Source organism: Chelonoidis abingdonii, chromosome 6 (genome assembly GCF_003597395.2).
Source record: "Chelonoidis abingdonii isolate Lonesome George chromosome 6, CheloAbing_2.0, whole genome shotgun sequence".
Lineage (NCBI taxonomy): Eukaryota > Metazoa > Chordata > Testudines > Testudinidae > Chelonoidis > Chelonoidis abingdonii.
In genome coordinates this window covers 85,733,993-85,747,538 of record NC_133774.1, presented here as the reverse complement: position 1 = coordinate 85,747,538, position 13,546 = coordinate 85,733,993, and the positions used below count along the sequence as shown (strand labels likewise).

Genomic DNA, 13,546 nt, shown 5'->3' with positions numbered 1-13,546 from the left:
TCTCTCAGCCCTCCAGAGACAGTCCTTCCTCCTTGGGCTCCCAGCAGAGAACTGTCTTCCTCTGCCCTGCAGCTCCCTTTTTATATAGGCCTGCTTGCCCCTGATTGGCTGCCTCCTGCACAGCCTCCCTAGGGCTCTATTAATCCCTTAGAGCCCAGAGTGGGGCAGGCACCCCTTTACATTTAGCAAGGAGGAAGTTGACTTGGTATGGCAGAGACCTGAAGTCAACATGAAATTAGAAGAGAAGGAGGTTGAAAAAAGCTAGAGTTTGGTAGAAGTAAAGTATGTCAAGGGTTTCCAGCACACTATCCCATTCAGTAGTAAGCTTGAGTCACTTGCTGTCATCTGATTTCTCAAACCATTCTGGCCTTTCCCTTTAAAAAATAGAGTAGCTAAGACTGGAGGATTCCTAGTGCTGCTACATGCTCTTTTGCATTTGTCTCTAGAGCTTATTCACTCAAGAAATCTGCCCGAGTCCTGACCAACTTTGTACTTTCTACTTCTCTTGATTCAGTGTCCAATAACAGAGTCTGAGTCTGAATAAACACCTAAAATCCCTTCAGGAGTATCTCATGGGAGGACTGGTGTTATCAAACCTGGAAAGTTTTCATTGCTATGAAATATGAAGATAATCAAGAAAGAGAACTTTTAAAGGGCTCCCCTCAGTATTGAGGAATGACAGGTGAGAGAAGGCTCTCCTATCCCGTTTAAATTCAGAAGATTATAGATACCACCAGAACTCAAGTACTCTGCCCCCAGAACAAGCAGATAGCTGTGGGTAGTTTGGGTTAGGAATTCTCAAAGGTCATTTTATGTTCCTATCTGTTCAGAAAATGTAATCACAGTTACCGCAGGCTTTGTCTTCAGAAGCTGAGTGGAAGAAGATTCTTATGCTCTAGAAAGGAAAGAGTCTGTCCAGTGATTTTTGTTGCTGGAGTAGTTTAGTGCTACTCTGGTTCTTTGTGTTTATTTTGCAGTCAAGGTTCCTGCTTCCCTGATGGACAGAACAGAATTAACCATGGCGAGAAAATTCCCTAGCAGAGGAGACCTCTTCTCAAAGGGCTGCTCTTCTTCTTTACCTTGGTACACTGTGATCTGATGGCAGAACACTGAGTAGTGCTGGTTCAGAGATGATGATTTTTTGAAAGAGTTTGCTGTCTGTCATACAGAGGATTGCACTTGACTTCCCTTGCCTATTCCTGGATTAGCAATACCTTTTCCAGTGAGACATTCTGAACATGGCTGGATGTGTATTCCTGCTTCTCCTAGAATGTTCATTTTTTTTACCTGTCTGGTTTCTAAAAAGGTCTCTGAATCAAGTTGGTGCGAGTCCACCTCAGCCATTTCATCTATACATGATCCCATCAAGACAGAGAAATGATTCTCCTCCCTATATTCAAAAGCTTCTTTGGCCTCTTCTTTTGAGGAGACCTAGGCATTGACCACTGGTTCTTCAGTAGACCCTACCATTGGTTTTCCAGGTGTTTGTAGAACCCATTCAAAGCTTTAGGAGCCATATCTTTAGAAACTGTAGGTACCTAAAGCCTGGTCTACACTGTGGGGGAGGGGGCAGGGATTGATCTAAGTTACGCAACTTCAGCGACGTGAATAACGGTGGTCCATTTATCGCATCTTCACTAGATGCAATAAATCAACCCCAGCTAGATCAATTGCTCCGGAGGTAAGTGTAGACATGCCTTGAGAGTGATACATAAGAACTTCTTTCTCTTTAGGGAGAATTTTTTAGTTACTGTCAATGTAGCTTGCAGAATGGGGGAAGATGTGTCCTGCTAATTTCTTATCTTCAATTCTGAGGTTTGGTGGGGCAAGGGAGGGTTCCCCTGCATCCTCTACCCCAAGGCAATCCATTTAGTGTCAATTTACCTCTTGTTTTAAATGTTATGTTGCAATGTCTCTTTGCAGCAGAGATGAATGAGATCAGAAATTTTACGTAAATCATGCTCGTAATTTATTTAAAAAAAAAAGTTAACAGTTTTTTTGAGACTATAACAAGGGAGAGAAGGCTACTAGTGGATTAAGGATTATTTCCCATTACCTTAAGGCCAGGCCACACAGCTACATCCAAAATTGTGAAGTCCCACATAAGTATAGTGATTTCATGGGCTCAGTGAATAGCAGGTTCTGCCTCTGGAATTTGTAAAGTGACTACCCAGCATCTCTGGGGTGTTTTCACATGCACTTTTAGGTTATGTCTACACTAGAGACTTTACAGTAGCACCTCTCTCATGAGCTTTTGTAAGGTATCCCATGTAGTCGCTCTGTGCCAATGGGAGAGAGCTCTCTCACTTCGATATAATTAAACAACCCACAATGAGCAGCGGTAGCTATGTCAGTGGGAGATGCTCTCCCGCTGACATAGTGCTGTCAACACCAGTGCTTTTGTCAGTGTAATTTATGTTGCTCGAGCAGGGAGGATGTTTTTCACATCCCTGACTGACAAAAGTGCTAGTATAGACATAGCCTTAGCTGGCTTTATCATTCCCTTCTGAAACTTATTGGCCATTAGGTTCTCCAAATGCCATAAGACGTGCTTACCTTCTTTGGCTCATTGCTTGTAACAGCCACTGTCTATAACTACTGGATAGGATGGTGGAAGAGAACTATAAGAAACAGAATTACTAGTGAATAATTTTCTGATGCTTAAGTGATATTTATGTGCGGTAAAATAGTTTCACTAAAAGTGGTAATTTCTGGCAACTTGCTGTGAATTTTTTCTGTGAGATTCTTCATGATTTGAAACCCTCCCTGACTGACTGATCTGCCTGTTCTAAAAAAGAAACTGAGTTAGGTATGTAATGTAATGTATGTCACTAGAAAACTGTTTCATTACCCCCTCAGCTTCATGCAGATCATTTTTCAGTTCCTAACAGCGTGGCTGGTTGTGTCAGCACTTTGCCCCAGAAGCAGAGAGATGAAGTTTCTACTCCTAGATGATGTATCAGCAGGGGGTAGAAGATCAAATCAGTTTTTTTTTTTCATTTATCGCAGAAATAGCCTTACCAGCTAGCGTTTTTAAGAATTAGAGAAAACATGTTCTCCATTTCAGAACATGGAAACATATGTTTTCTTTGCAACAAAAGAGGTCTGGGAGATGTTACATCCCCATCACCACCCCAACAGGTGGCATTCATTAACTGAGCAGAAGAATAGACTGAGAGATTGTTGTAAAATACTTGTCAACTTTCTTATTATTTCATTCTTCTCTCTGCATGGCTCTAAAATTTTATTGAAAGTCTATGAATTTTCCAATAAACTTTCTTTTTGGGTGCATAATATTAGAATGTGATTACGAGCAATGATTATTACAAATATAGGTTTGTGCACGGGCTCAGTAAATTCCCATTAAGAAATAAAATAAACATTTGCCAACAATTACAAACCAGCCATATCTAAAATGCCAGTTTTCTCCTGCACTTCAAATGGGATATAACTGTGGTATCTGTTTGTCTGTTGCTGCTGTTGTTAGTATTGGCCAGAAGTGCTTAATTCGTTGTTTGGCAGTTCATAGCTCTGGTATCTCTGGGCTTTCCGCGTCAGTTATGAATGTGCAAAAATTGCTTGTGCTCCAGCACCTAATTAAGCAATGGTAGCCAGCATACACCTGACTTTGAATTTGTAAATTTAGTTTTATAAGCATATGTTTAGAAGATGAATTCCTGCAAGACATAAAGGCTAGATTTAGAAATTTCAAATCTTGCAGTTTGAAATGAGATTATAAATGTGTTAGAAATTATATAACTTTACATTCAGCATTAGATACAAATACATACAGCTTCTCTAATTACTTGTAATTACATATGATCATGTACATGTTATCAGAAGGTTCACAGCCACATATAGTTTGTATGTAACTTGAACACGCATGCAGAAGTACCAGGAAGGAACCAAAACATAATTTTAATATCACAGGGAGGCCTACAGTACCTGTTGAGCTTGCCAAGGCCGAGCAAAGCTAGTCTAATCCATTAAAGGGACTAATGGCCTCCTGTCCAGCATTATTTGATGTGATATCACTCCTGATGACTCTAAATGCTTTTCTAATGTACTGGAACAATTGATGCAGTGGGAATCTAGTCTCAGAAGTCTGCTTTTCTTTTTAAATATTGCCTGACCAAACTACATGGTGCTGAATTGCGTAATGCACATCTGCATTATTTTTATTAGCTCTGTATCTATAAATAGGACTGGGAATTGCTGACATAGGCTATCATGAAAATAAAAATATCTGTGATATTTTAATTAAGGAACTGGAAAATTCTATCCAACTATTCCACTGATAAAGGTATTACAGGATCATGTTAGTTGTTGATTGTGGGCCAGATAGCCCTCTCTGTTCTGTGGCCTAGGGGTAGGACACACATACATATGAGCATGAAAAGGGGATGAGTAACTACACTATGTTTCCTCCCCTCTTCTCACTTTCCACCAGAGTCACTGGCAGCCCTTTTTTGGCTACACTTCCATGGGTGTTAGACCCAATGGAAAGTAGGGAGGGCTTGTCCCCACCAATATTTAATTGGGGAGGAGGGACTTTCCTCCCCCCAAAAATTACCAGCCCCTTTTAGTGCTAAATATAGCCTTCAAAAATGTAAATGGATAGCTAGGGTTGGAAGTTGGTGTTAGTGATTTTTTTTTTCCTATAAATTATAGCTTCACATGATTGTTCTTTAGGGGTCTGCAAAGACCCAGCAAGTACCCCAGTATTTTGAGAAGGCCTCTGTTCAATTCACAGTTGGGGAGGGCTCTGATTCTTCAAGCATCCCTGAGTTCCACAGCATTCCAAAACCAAGCCTTTTGCCACTAACTTCTTCCAAACTTCCCCAATGGTAGAATGTCATGAATTTTCCACATTATATTTACAACATTTTTTTCCTCAAAAGGATTGTTTGTTTTTACAGAGGGGATAATTTGGCTTTGTTTGGAAGCAAAAGGTACTGAGATAAAATCGAGATTTTTGTCCAAGAAAATGTTTAAATGAGCCTACAGAATTTACATTTATCCTTGAAACAGCTATTAATTGTCACTCAACATGACAGTGTTAAGGACCTAAGAAACCCAAGGGACAGACTGAGTGGCAGAATTTCAACCAATGGAATGAATACATTCTGTTTTCACTGCACCACTCAATACTTAATTTTCGATTGTGAATTCATTGTAACCTGGGTGTTTAAAATACAATTAATATAAGAACCAAAACATTTGGACACCAGTGTGGTTCCACTTATTATTGCTATCTATGGGAGTTGACTTCAGTAGAAATAGGAGCAGTGTGTTGTTTCTAGGCATTAACTGTTATATTTTACTTCTGTGGGTGTATGCAAGTGTTGGGATGGAAGAGCAGGTAGTATTCTACTACTAGTTTCTTTAATAGATCTATTGTATATTTTAAAACTTTTTTTAAAATCAATGTCCACAGAAAACCATTTGGACAAGGGATTTATTATTATTTTCTTTGAACTTCTACATGGAAATCTATTGAAGAGTCATAAATGGTGTGGTGCATTGTACAGCAGTTACAACACACAGTCTAATCAGTTAGTTTGTTTTTGCAGTTCTCAGAATTACTAAACAAAAACTTCTGTGTATGCAAAATAATGTAGGTGAACCCCAAATCCAACATGGCAACACTGAAACTGTATCATCCTGCCACCCTGCCACAATGAGAGCTGTGAAAAACTTGTGGATTTCACTTATGGCGCCTTTCAGAAAATGTTTTCATTTTCAATTTAGGTAGTTTTCTCTTCATTAGTTTCACTTTAATTTTTAAGTTTATTCAAATTCCATGGGCAAAGGAGACACATTATGTGGTGAATTTTATTAAGTGCTAAGCAGTATATACTTATCAAGAGTTCCTTAGGATTAGCTTAACCTAGAAAACCATGATCAGTTTCACAAGTTACCATTTCAAAACCAAAATGAAATTGTGAAACCCAGCTTCTAAGAGCACTTCCCACTGTCTTGCAAATGCAGCAAGTATTTAGTTTTGAGATGTGACAACAGGTTTGAAGGCCATCTGAAAGTGTGCAGGCTCTTAATTGCATCATAGTGCTAGCATCGCAGATCACAATGCTATGTGATGTAGTAACAATAGGTGTGATCTTATGTTTTGTTTTGATTCGTTAAATTCAAATAGGACGTGTTTAAGCTTGTTCATGGGTTGTTCTGAAATGCTCATTCAGCCATATTGCATGCAAAGTTATATTTGTTGGTTAAAATTTAAATGTACAGAACATAAATATGATTGGAACACTGACTTGCAGAAATGGGAAATAGAATAAGATATTTTTTTCTGAAACCAAAATAGCTTGCCTATCACTTTAAAAGAAACCTGAACCAAATTGTTTGTGGTTTTTCTTAACATACAGGTACTTAGCACGCTGACTTCCTGTGCTGACTGACCAGTCAAGAGCAGCAAGGTTTCTGCTAAAATGGAGAATGACTTGCAGTTTGTTGTCCTCTGTATTGCTCTTAATAATTAAAGAACTAGAAATACGTGTTCAGAATGGAGGGCATTGTCTCCAAAATAGATATGCAATTTTGCATTACATTCCATAGCATTCAGAAAGTAACTTGCACCATATTAGGAAATATAATCTGTTATCTCTCAATAACATGGAAAGCAATTGTGTATCCAGTATATTGATCTGCTCTACAGAGGCTGACATTTTACATCTGCAGAGATTATTACTGTTAATGAGTTACCTTCACACATCCTTTTAGGACCAGACATCAACGAGAGAGTAGACTCCAATTATAGTAAATTTTGTAAGGATCACAGATGTAAAGAAAAATTTTCTGAAGTAGGATACAGCTCTTCAGGGCCCGACATGTGCCTCTTACTTAGTCTCCTGACCTGGCTCACACTTCGCTGCTTCTACATGAAATGCAGACAGAGATTAAAAAGACAGAATCACAAAACCGTGGCTCAGGCATTTCAGTGTGCTGAACAAACTCATCCATATAGATGCCACTGGAAACTTGGTATTTTCTGTCCAGGCATGAGGAGGAGAGAAAGGTACTGGGACTCCTACCTGCCAAGAGATGGTGGGTGAGAGGAAAGGAGTTTCTCCTTTCCTCTCACCCGTCTTACATGTAGGAGAAGAGGGGAAACAAACACACACATCAGGAACCAGGAAGGGGAAAGAGAATTAAACCCCTCTCCTTCACAGCAGCCAGGAAATGAGGAAAGCATTACAAAGCCCAATGGAGTTACAGGAACATGACTTAATTGCGTATTAATTAATACAACACCAACAAAAGCATCTCAGTACCATGTCTGGATTTTGTGCCATATATTTACCTCTAAGTTACTTGGGAAACTATTTACCAATGATTAAGGATAAGATTATGTCACGGAAGTCACAGAACTCACGGCTTCTGTGACTTTCAGAGACCTCTGTGACATTTTCTGCTTCAGCCCCAGGATGGAGGGACTGGGACTGTCAGCTGGTGGGGACCTGACGCTCTTAGCTGCCATTGGCTTTGGTGAGACCTGTAGTTCCCACTGGTCATGGTGGGGCCTCGGAGCTGTTAGCTGCAGCGGCCTTGAAAGCTGCTGGATCCATCCTACCTCCACTGAGGCTTGGGCTTCAGTCAACATCTCCCCTCCCTCTCCCCAATCAGCCCATTATTTTTAGTAAAAGACACAGACAGGTCACAGGCTTCTGTGAATTTTTGTTTATTACCCACAACCTGTCCATGACTTTTTTTAAAAATAACCGTGACAAAATCTTAATCTTAACAATGATTCAGCTTTTCAGTTCTTTAATACTGTGAACCACCATTGTGTATATACTGATAACTCCTTTCAATATAATTTAAACTCTGAAAGCTGTTTGACATATAGACCTGGCTGAGAAACAATTTTTTCTGCCCATGAAAAATTTTGAATTTTGAGGGGGGGAGGTGGACAACCAAAAAACCCCGTGTCTCTAATTCAGAGGAAAAAGGTCAAAACACTGAAATTTTTCACAGGTGAGAGAACCAAAAATGGAATTTTTTGGCATATTTTCTTTGCTGTCTGACTCACCATACAGGCAATTGCACTGGGAGTTGGGCCACTTGCCTGAGTCGGGCAGCCTGGCCAACCAAGGATCCTAGGGAGCCTGGCAGTCTGACAAAGAGCTCAGGAAGGCATGTGGATGCTAAGGAGCTCAGGAAGGCATATGGATGACCTGACAGGAAACCAGGCAGGTTTCAGTCTAAAGTTTAGTCAACATTGACACATCCCTTCAGAATGTTTCAATGTAGTTGAAGCTGCATTTTCCAGTGGGAAGACATTACATCAGAAAACATATAGACCAATTCAGTTGACAGCCTCCTACCAGCTGTGTTTGAACCTGGGGCCTCTGGATCTAAAATCAAAAGTCTACTTTTTCTGCTAAAGGACCAATGTGACAGCATAAAGGCAGTAGCATGCTCAAACCATTTCCTGGGCTAATGTGAAACAAACCCATACTGGGCTAATGTGACTACAACACATAATATAGTTTTAAAAGCAGTACTACTGAATGCAGGCACTTAATATATTGTTTTCAGACCTCCTGTTTGGCCAGTATCCTGAATGAATGTGAATAGTACACATTTTTCTTGCATTACATTCCATGGTCTCCTAGATAACTTTTGATTTTCCTTATCTTACCAATAAAGATAATGGGGAGAGAACATGGATCATCTTCATAATCTAATATTATGTAAAATAAATAAGAATTGCATGTGAATTCCAAACACTTAAGGACATAGAACCAAGATTTGACTTTTTGCCACAGGTCCATTAAGATGATTACTCTGTCTGGGGCAGTAGCCAGAGAGAGAGACACCTCTACCCCGATATAACATGACCCGATATAACATGAATTCGGATATAATGCGGTAAAGCAGTGCTCTAGGGGGTGCAGGGCTGTGCACTCCGGCAGATCAAAGCAAGTTCAGTATAACGCGGTTTCACCTGTAAGATTTTTTGGCTCCTGAGGACAGCATTATATTGGGGTAGAGGTGTACTTCAGAGAGAGAAAATAATTGCTTGTGTGCATAGCCAATAGTGCAATACTTTATGTATCCACTGCAGACTTTGCACCTTGAAGCATAAGATCTAATTTGCTTAACAAATATTAACGTAATTAATACAATTAGACTGCCTTGTAAAATCCTGCTACGTTGCTTGAACATGACTTAGAGTTAAGGTTAAGATTTTGTCACGGTTACTTTTAATAGTCACAGACAGGTCACAGGCAGTAAACAAAAATTCACAGAACCTCCTGACCCGTCTGTGACTTTTACTAAAAATTAAGGGGAGGTATGATGGGCAGGTGACAACTGAAGCCCGAGCCCTGCTGTGTAGGAGGGGGTCCAGCGGCCACGGCTGAGAGCTCTGGGGTTCCCTCGTCACCTGCAGCAGCAGACAGCTCTGGGACACTCCTGCCAGCCACGGTGGCTCATAGCTCTGGGGTTCCCATCTTGAGGCTGAAGTGGAAAATGTCACAGATGTCTCTGAAAGTCATGGAATCCATGACATAATTTTATCCTTACATATAGTAATAAACACCACAAGCTAATTCAATGTTTCTCTTTTTATTTATGCTTATCTTAACCTGCTATTAATTTCAGATATCTCCCCCCCCCCCCCGATCTTTGTATTAGGATATAGGATAAAAGAGTGAATAATCCAGTTTTCACTGTATCTGCCTATCTGTTAATGTCCACTTTATTTGAGGTACCAGAGAGATGTAAATACAACTGTTATGTACAAGAGCCCTGTCTCTGACTTCAGCCCTGCAATGCACAAAAGTGCATCATTCAGAGCCCTTGACTCACTGAGGGCAGGTATACACTACTGCTTAATTTGATCTAACTTCTTATGCTCAGGGGTGTGAAAAAGACGCTCCTTCTGAGCAAGGCAAGTTACAATGACCCAAGTGCTGTCCACACCAGTGTTAAGTCGGTGAGAGACACCCACCCACTGACAGAGGTTCCACCTCTTGCTGTGGTGGAGTAATTATGCTGACAGGAAAGCACTCTCCTGTTGCCATAGAGCATCTTCACCAGAAGAGCTACAGCAGCCAGCTGCATCGGTGCAGCTGTGCTGATGTAGTGCTTCTAGTGTAGACCTACCCATAGTATGCATGTTGTGCAGAACACAGGATTCTGCTGCTCCCTAGCAAATAGCTCCACGTGTTGAAACTTCCTTGCCCTTCCCCCCCCCCACCCCAGGAAAATGATAAAACAAACCTCAGAAAATTGCATTTTATAAAATTTACACTAAAAGTACATGAGGGTTTTCAAGGGAAGCCTCAAAAGCTGGGATGCAGATTTAGCCCTATTTCCTTTTGGAAAGCTTGTAGAAAATACCATTTTTTTTTTCAAAATACAGATGCTTGCTACTAGTTGAGAATAATCTTTGATATTTCTCCTGTCATTTCAGAATCAGGGAAAGGGACCACAATGGATCCTATGCTCTCTGTCTGCTCAGTGAAGGAAAAGTACTGCATTATCGTATTGACAGAGACAAGACAGGAAAGCTCTCTATACCAGATGGAAAAAAGTTTGACACCCTCTGGCAGGTCTGTTAAATTAATCAGTTGGACAACTCTCATTATGTTTTTATAGCACCAAATAAGGCAGTTTCTGTTTTACTTTACAACGCATCAGCAATCTCTAGCTAATTGGTCACATAATTCTAACTTAATTTTTAGTGATTTTCATCCTTTAGGGGAAAAGGGGGAAGTATCTTTTATTATAGAAGCTATGTAAGTGGTACAGTTTTTGATAGTGTTTTTTAAATATGTTGGCTTAATTTAAAATTTCTCTAGTTATTATTTAAAGAATTGTACATTTCCTTGAATGAAAAGGCATTTTCATTTGTAAAAGCAAGATTAAATGATAGCTCTATGGCATTCCGATAACATCCCTTGTGACAAGCAAAAGACAGAACTCTGGTGTGATAACCACAGAGGGAATAGTTTAGGATGCTAAGCACACACAGTCCTCTTTAGCTCTGTGACTCTCTAGCTGGCAAACTGAGAAATATAGCCTGCTCAGCATTACCAGACCGTCTAAATCCTGGCCCAGATTATGTAATCATGGAATGGATTGCTGATTATACTGTAGTCTGTAATAAAGATGAGGCACTGCAAGGAATAAATGTGGGTAAACTGAAAACACTAAAGGAATGAAACAGTAACAGATTTCTGCTGCTGCTGCCTATTGTTTAAAATTATATTAACATAAATTGTTATAACTGTATGTATATAAAGTAAGTCTATAGTTGTGTATAATAATTATTAGCCTTTCCCTTAACTATGCATGTCCTTCCTGCTTAATGCAAAGCTGACAAAAATGCTGATTTATTAGTGTTCTCTACTGTTGATGAGGAGAGCTGTATGGGCAAAGGAAATTCTTCCACCACAGGCAGATACTGGTGGGAGACAGGATTTGCCTGTGATCCTACAGTTGTGTAAAATAAATAAATGCGTGCGCACACACTCTTCCCCTCCCCCCCATGAATATGTACTATAGATGCTGTACAAGGACTCAATGTGTTCTCTGAACAGAGCTGCAAATCCTGCCTGCATACCCTACCCGCATTAGACAGTAAAATGACTGTGATTCCACAGTCTGTGTACAGGTAAAGCCATCCAAAAATGCAAAGGCCAGTTCTAATAACAATACATGTCTTATTATTAACATCACAGTAGTGTCTACAGACCCAGCCAAAGCACTGTACAGGCATACAGTGAGAGGTAGTGCCTGCCCTGAAGCGTGTGGGCATGACAGACACAGAGTAGGACAGGAAGCAGAGGCACAGAAAGATGAAATGACTTGTCAAGAATACACAGCCAGTATTATTGCCCAATATCACCTTCTGACATTCTCTCTTCTTTTTTGTCCTGTTAGTTAGTTGAGCATTATTCATACAAACCAGATGGGCTGCAAAGGGTCCTCACAATTCCATGTGCACGACTTGGCTCAGAAAATGGTAAGTGATTCAGATGACTGTAAAACTCTAATGTTCCTACTAAAGATAAGAAGAGGTGTGTGCATTTTCTTCATCAGAGGAATAGAAACATGCAGACTATTCTAAAGAATTGCTCTGGGTAGTGTGAGAAGGTGTAGGGGGATTCTATATTAGATAGAGCCATATTTTTGCCTCCAGTGATTGCTAATCTTGATGGCAATTAGTCCCTTGCTATCCTCAAATATTTTAATTCTTCTTGGGATGGTTTCTCTTTCTCAGGCAGTGAAGTATTGTCTGCAAGCTTTTCAAGGCCAGTAGGCCTGGCAAGTATTCTATCTAGTCCAGAAAGAAGTTCTGGGCCAGGTTCTAAGGCTGGTTTATATAACAACAAGGGATGAAAGTCTCAACAGGTCATAAAAATGGCTTTTTCTTCGTTTGAAAATTAGTTCTCATAAGAATACAATATTGTAGCAGTGTGATAATTAACATGGTGTTGAACATGACTTATCAATCAGTGTAGCCGGTGATTGTTGTGTTTAATATCTTGTCAATTGGTCATGAATAAAACCTACTGGAACCATAGTATGTAAAATCTGTAGTTTGATAAGAGGCCATCCACCTGTTTTTGTTTTGTTTTTTGTTTTTTTCACTACTATATTCCCCACTCCTGGTAAGAATGGCAGCAATCTATATACTTAGAAAGTAATTCTTATGTTTGATTCCCTTATAGCTAACATTATTTTTGACACCCGTCCACCTCCACTTCCCGGAACCCATCCTAAGGTAAGAGTAAGCAGTAGGAGCAATGCTTATGTTTAAGAAAAGCAAGTGAGATCCTTAGTATTTCTTAGCATTTTAGGAACTTTAATGAATGCATGCCACTACAGTAGTGAGTTAATTTTCTTATGATTGCTGTATATAGACAGTACATGGAAAAGTACATTACCCCGGTTTGAAATATTCTAGCTTATTCCTTTAATCAGTTTTTGCTCAGTTATATGCAGCACGTAATTCTTTGGGCTTATTCTATAGGCACAAGATTAAAAAATTATGATCTATCATATGCAAAAAGCTACACTATGGCAATGTTATGGGCCATATCCTGCACTAACTATAACAACAGGGGAGAGCTGAGATACTGCACAGTGCATCTTCTGTTTCAGGAATCTGCTGGCTAAAACAGAATCACTTTGCTGAATAAATACAAACTATTTCCACAGTTAACATTTGTTGCTGACCTCAGGTTTTTAAAGGCCTGATCCAACATGCGCTGAAATCAGTGATGGGCTATAGCTGACTGGGAGGCTAGAAGCACCCTCATTTGACCACAGACCATGCACCCTTTAGGATGTGGTTTGCAGACAGAGAAGACAGCCAGGCCCATGCGCTGGGCTGTCTGGAAATATTCTGCCCTGCTGCTTCTGCAAAAGATGAAGAGGCAGTAAAAGATTATCTAGACTTTTTTCCTTTTTGCGCATCACTGCTTCAGGCGGCACGATTTGGCCCCAAACTTGAAATTTTAATTATACAAAGCACAAGAAATTCAGAATTGAGATTCACACCAAATAGAAC

At 39.9% G+C, this 13,546-nt stretch overlaps 1 protein-coding gene across 3 annotated transcripts in view; it reads left to right on the top strand.

Annotated features, from left to right (window-relative positions):
- SYK (spleen associated tyrosine kinase) overlaps positions 1 to 13,546 on the top strand; it is an 80,807-nt gene that overhangs the window by 39,050 nt on the left and 28,211 nt on the right. For all 3 annotated transcript variants that reach the window (XM_075067194.1, XM_032786532.2, XM_075067193.1), the window contains exons 4-6: positions 10,442 to 10,580; positions 11,914 to 11,995; positions 12,705 to 12,757. In XM_075067194.1, the coding sequence (XP_074923295.1) occupies positions 10,442 to 10,580; positions 11,914 to 11,995; positions 12,705 to 12,757 (274 nt within the window). The remainder of the gene's footprint in view (positions 1 to 10,441; positions 10,581 to 11,913; positions 11,996 to 12,704; positions 12,758 to 13,546) is intronic.